Source organism: Chinchilla lanigera, unplaced genomic scaffold (genome assembly GCF_000276665.1).
Source record: "Chinchilla lanigera isolate Chin_1 unplaced genomic scaffold, ChiLan1.0 scaffold00017, whole genome shotgun sequence".
In the NCBI taxonomy this organism is placed as follows: Eukaryota; Metazoa; Chordata; class Mammalia; order Rodentia; family Chinchillidae; genus Chinchilla; species Chinchilla lanigera.
The window spans coordinates 3020992-3026991 of record NW_004955418.1 but is presented as its reverse complement, the minus strand read 5'-3'; the positions used below and the strand labels follow the sequence as shown (position 1 = coordinate 3026991).

At 39.6% G+C, this 6000-nt stretch overlaps 1 protein-coding gene across 4 annotated transcripts in view; it reads right to left on the bottom strand.

Moving 5' to 3' along the window:
* The window catches only part of Epb41l4a (erythrocyte membrane protein band 4.1 like 4A), a gene marked incomplete at its 5' end in the record, with an annotated part of 221021 nt that overhangs the window by 70374 nt on the left and 144647 nt on the right, over positions 1 to 6000 (bottom strand). For all 4 annotated transcript variants that reach the window (XM_005382155.2, XM_005382157.2, XM_005382156.2 and 1 more), the window contains 1 exon segment: positions 3348 to 3469. In XM_005382155.2, the coding sequence (XP_005382212.1) occupies positions 3348 to 3469 (122 nt within the window).

Genomic DNA, 6000 nt, shown 5'->3' with positions numbered 1-6000 from the left:
AAGCATTGTTAATTTCCTACCACTTTGTTTGTAACTCTGTACTGTCTGTACTGTTCTTTTGCTATTTTGTAAAAGGTTGTCTGTCTGTTAATGTGTTCCTCCTTTTATTTTTAAAATAAAAAAAAATACAGTGCTACTACTAGGAGATACAATTGAATGTAAACGGGTTTTCTCTTTCTGGGAGAAAAAGCTCTAAATTTTCTAAGTTTTAAGTTTTTTAAGTTTTAAAAGCAATCATTTGATTTTATAATGATAAATGTCTAACACATGCTATATTTTTAAAAGACCACATAGCCAGGTGTGGTGACAAACACCTGTAATCCCGGGGGCTGAGGTAGGATGATCACAGGTTCAAGACTACTCTGGGCAACTTAGCAACATCCTGTCTCTAAATAAAAAATAAAAAGGCCTGGGGGTATGAGTTCAATCTCTAGTACTAAATAAAATAATAAAATAAAATATCCACATGATGCTGGGAGGCTTTCCGCAGAGAGGGACACCTATACTACAACAAGACCCACCTCTACCCTTGTCCCTGATTGAGGAAGAAATGTGTTTTAATATGCTCAGCCCAATGATCTGGGCCATCTCAGCCCTTTAATATGCTCAGAACATTTTGCAAAGGCTGAAGAACCTGGCAGGCTGGTCTTAGGCAGGGTTGTGATGGATACAATACAACCTCAGAACACAATGTGCAAACTGCATTTACCTGGATCTATGTAAGCCATTAGGAAAAAAAAAAAAACAAAACCTGTTCCTAACTGATGCTTCTAGTATTTAGACTTCCAGAAAGCTCCCCGCAAGAGCGGGGGGAGCAGATATTTTCATAAGAGCACGTGAAGAGAAAAAAAAGGAAAAGCACTGCACAGGTCTGTACAAAGCGCCCGTGTGATTCCTGCAATAGTGGAATGAAATGTTGACCTGAAGCAGTGAATGCGTATGATAGTCTCAGCTGGTCTCTGAATAATTTCATAAGGCACACATGGTATTTCAGAAATACCATAGGATTTAAGACTTTGCTTATTATATCCACAGAACAGTTGAACCAAATGGAATTTAAGGCTGCTCATATAAAGGGAAATACAAATATTACAGTAAAGTATAAGACTAGGCATTTAGAAGACAGACTTATAGCCCAATATACCTACTTCTTATGTAATCACAGGAAAGTGCTCTGAGTGGCCTTGAACTAACCCCATTCTCCTTCCTTCCTGTCTGCAGTTCTTAAAAATAACCATAAAATGTGCTGGAAATGCCATATCTGGGGACAAGGAGGAGCTGCCTAAAGTGCTCCAGCCCTTGTTTTTGCTCCTCTTGCGAATGGCACACCCTGAGTTAGGAAAGAACTCCTCAGGATGGCCCAGACTCTGTTCCTCTCTCCTTTGAAAGCTATAGCCCAGTAAATCACATGGCTCTTGGGTCTGTAACCCCCAGCATTCTTGGGTTCCTTAGGTGCAGTGGAAGTGAGGCATGCTCTGTCTTGACTGTCTCCCTCAGGCAACTTTACCAAGCCATCCCCGCCCTCGGGCAGGTTCAGTGGCTTCTAGTCTCCTTTCGTGGATACTGGACATTCATGGATACTGGTTATTTTAAATTTTTTCTGTATATTTATACATATGTATGTGTACCTACACATATATGTATGTACGTCTGTGTTTTTGACTTTCTGTATCTATATTGTTTCCTTGATACCTCCAAACTGCAAGGAATCAATCTACTTCACATATCTGGCTGTGTATGAGCACATTCTGTCTCCCTGAACTCAGACCAGTGGTGATCAGTGCGTACTGAACTTGCTCCAAGTAATTTTGGTCAAACTGTCTTTGAACCCTCGGTTTTCTCACCAATCAAATGGAGGTAACAATATTACGGACGTGACAAGATGATCTACTGCAAATTTAGATCATGGTTTATTTTTGTCACTGCAGACCATCAGAAAGAAGTGCTTACTCACAGCCCAAGGACAAGAGGGGACCTAGAGCCAAATTTAATTTGACTTTAGAAATAATAGGTGTCACTCGCACACCAAGAATGGTAGGACAAACACAAGGACAAACACACCCTTCTTCATAGGGTTAGCATGCATATTAAATGAAACTATGGATATCATAAAGTGATGTCAATTTCCATATGATGATAGTTACTATAATTAAAAATTTCATTCACTTCACACAATGTGAAAGACCCGTCCGGAAGACCTGGGCCTCTGTCCTAGTCCCACCTCTGTGTAACAGCTGGAAATATGTCTTCCTCATGTGTAAAATGGACACATACTCTTTGCCATACCTCACTATACAAGGTTATTATGCATCTCAAAATGATATTATGAAAGGGCTCTGGAGAGAATTAGACAAGGATGATCCTAAGCAAGCCACAGACCAAAGTTGGTGCCCTGCTTTACAGTACAATTCTGTACCATAAAGAATTTTGAGCTTCAAGCTCTGAATGTGCAGGTTAAACTCATTGATTAGGTGGTTTTATTACAGAAATGATCTACATCAAAACAAAAAAAATCTGAATAAGCTAAATGTCCACCAGTAGTAGAATAAATTTATAAACACTAGACTACATACCACAAGAAAAATGAATGTACTCAGTACATATTACACATAATAAAGATAAAAAAGAACCAAAACATAAAAGACTATATATCATGACTCATTCATATAACACTAAAAACAGGCAAACTAACTTGTTCAGGGGAAACCCACATAAATAGAAAAATGATAATGAAAAACAAAGAAATGACTATCACAAGTTAAACAGGGCTTTCCTCTGATGGAGGGGATAAGATAGGAAGAGTATGATCAGAGAAATTCCCATGAGGGACATTCATGGATACTGGTTATTTTAAACATTTTGTGTATATTTATACGTATGTATGTGTACCTACACATATATGTATGTATGTCTGTTTTTGACTTTTTGTATCTATATTGTTTCCTTAAAAAAGATTTTTGAAAAAACCCAAAAATCCACTAGATTCTGCACAAATAATGCCATGTCAACAGTGCTGCTTTTTAAAAAAAAGACTTATACCAAGAGTTTACTTATATTTCAATTTTAGATATACCAAACTAAGAAATTATTCAACTGAGATTTTATTTGATGTAAAACCCTTTCAAAAAGAAAGTGTAGTCATTTAGCAGGTCATAGTGATTCAACTGACTATCTAATTGTCAATAATTACAAATTGTTTAGTTATTCCCAATAGCAAATTTAAAATTCTACCATTAAGAATAAAAAGAAGACTCAAGGTCTACAATCACCACTTGAGCATGTCCTCCATCATCAACCTGGAAGAAAAGACAAGGCCACACAGAAGACCGAGGGGCACCATGCCTTACCAGCTGGGTGCGTTTGCACTATTCTCTTAGGGTAAGTCTTGCTTCGACTTCTTGCCACATTCTGATCAGGCCGGGGAAGTTGGATAGAAAGATCTCGACTCATCTGCAAAGCTGTCCTGCCACTTGAAAATGAACATTTTTGATTAGCAAGGGCAAAAACACACAGACACAAAATTAAACAACTTCTCTTTCAGAATATCCACAAAGAAGAAACCTATACAACTCAATTGGTCATAAGCATATAGAGGGTATTTGTTGACTGTCACTGTAATATTAGCCAAGGATGTAGCATTAAATTCTGGGAGGAGTTTTATGTCAGACAGAAGGAAAAATCTTTCTGAAGGAGACACATGAAGACAGGGTTTATTAATAGTGGATTTAGGTGATTTAAGCAGAAGGTGATTTCAGCAGAGGGCTAGAAATAAAGGTTGCTGATAGCCTTGAGCTCTACAACTAAATGATAAAGAAATCGCAGTGGGCTGAAGGACACAAGGCAATGATTCTACACGATGGTCCACCGAGCACACTTACAAGGCACACTCTAAAGCACTCCCTGCAGGGCCGCTTCATGTGATTTTATCCTAAACCCCGAGACGGCACAGTCAGTCTTTTATCCTGCCCTCCTGATCTAGCAGCCCATGCACCAGGAAGATCAAGAGCACTCCTACGGCTTTCTCTGGTCTGGGCCGAACTTCTCAAGCAATTTTCCCATGAAATCATATAATTTCATTTGCTAGATTTCAGTGGACATTCATCTTACTAAAAATTTATGTCACAACTGCTGAAGCTGAGCCAGTGAGGGACCTGGCCTTCACAAAGGGGAGTCTTACTGAGGTTCAGGAGAAATGCATTTCTATACGTCTACAGTCTGTTCCACGACAAGCAGAACCACCCATGGGAGAAAACAAAGGCTTTTAATGGCCCCAAATCTGATTCATCCTACATTTATAGAATAATTATTGGTAGAGATCTTCCCAAACGAGATTAAACATAACACGAAATCAATCTCACATGTTTCTGGAAGTGCTTCCTCTCCTCACTATCCACTTTTAGTAATTTAAAACAAAAAGAGGCCTGCAACCTTCTCTAAAAGGGCTCCTCATCAAGGAGGCACTGCCTGCTACGAGGCACTGTGAGGGTAAAGGTGGTAAGCCCCGTCCGGGAGAGTAATTCATGCTCAATGGTTCACAGGAGTTGACGGGCAAGGAGCAAGACACGACAGGCTTTCTTTCACTTGACACTTCGTTACATTTTCAAAGGCAGAGAATGTAACATACATTCCTGAAAAGCTAAAAAACATTCCATAGAAAGAACAAAATTCCATTGTAATAAAGAGTTGGGAGTATGAAGGTAAGATCTACTGACATTAGACTTCTCTCTTCTCTGAAAGACTTGGGCACTGTGCACTTCCTTGCACAAAGGAAGAAATATTTGCTGTAAAAATATAACTCAATATGCGGACCACTGAAACATTTTGTAATGAGATTGTCTGGTATTATTCAATTTTCCCTCATGGTTTCTCTCAGGAATAAAAAGAAATAAGAAAAATCACAACACAAGATTAATAAGACTAAGGTCCAGAAACATAAACTGGTCTGCCACAGACCGTGCAGGACCGTGGGCTAAAACAAGCTTCCTGAGCCCCAGCTGCTCAGGGTGGCCCCGCTTGGTGGCAGGGGAGAGGGGATGGCACTCAGTCATCTGTTTTAAGGTAACGAGCCCTGCTGAAAACAGATGAGAATTGGAGGACCCCTCCAAAAAAATCATTAAAAAAAAGACAAACCTAGGGTTTAAACCCAATTCTTTACCTTCTGCCTCACTTTGAGCCTGAAGGGCTGTTGCCATTGTCACTAAGTGTCATAGGAGCGGGCTTTATGCTAGGGTTTTAAGGGGCAGAGAAATGGAAATAGAACTTTGTCGTTTCCCAACATAGAGTCCTTAGGCTCCTGTCAGCTTTTGAGGCTAGCTGCTATATGCTTGTCCGTTACTTTCTGTTACAAGGAAATAGAATACTGTAAAAGACTGTTTCTGGTAGGAAATAAAACAGGTAGAAGTATAATAAAAATAAAGAAACTGAATTTGCAGATATAAAAAAAAAACAAAAACTGCTGAAGACCCCAGAGTGAGGGAAAGGCAAAGCTATGTTTTCAGCAGGGCTCGTTTATGTTTCTGGACCTTAGTCTGATCCTCTTCTGGCAGGCCACTGTGAAGGTCAAATAAAATAGCACCTGTGAAAGCACCTGGCACTAAAGAGATTCCCATGACAGCCTCGTCTCTCTTCTGTGCTCCCTGAAGCAAATGTAAGATCCCACGAGAGCGCCTTCGATTTAGGTCCAAGGAAGAAGTCTGGGCTCCAAGGGGTGGGGGTATAAATCTCACATAACTCATCCATTATGCAAAACCAAAAATTCTCTTACAAGCAACAGGCAGGGGCAAGGTCAATTTTTAAGGGACTCAAAGGAGATAACAATGCATAACAAAATATTTAATCAGCCAAACATTTAATCAATCTCTTTTTCTGATTACTAGGCTCTGATTTAAATACACACACATACACACACACACACACACACACCAACAACAACCACAACAACGGACTTAGAATGTCGGATTTCAGCTCAACCTTTCCTCCCCAGTTTAACCTTAAGATGTG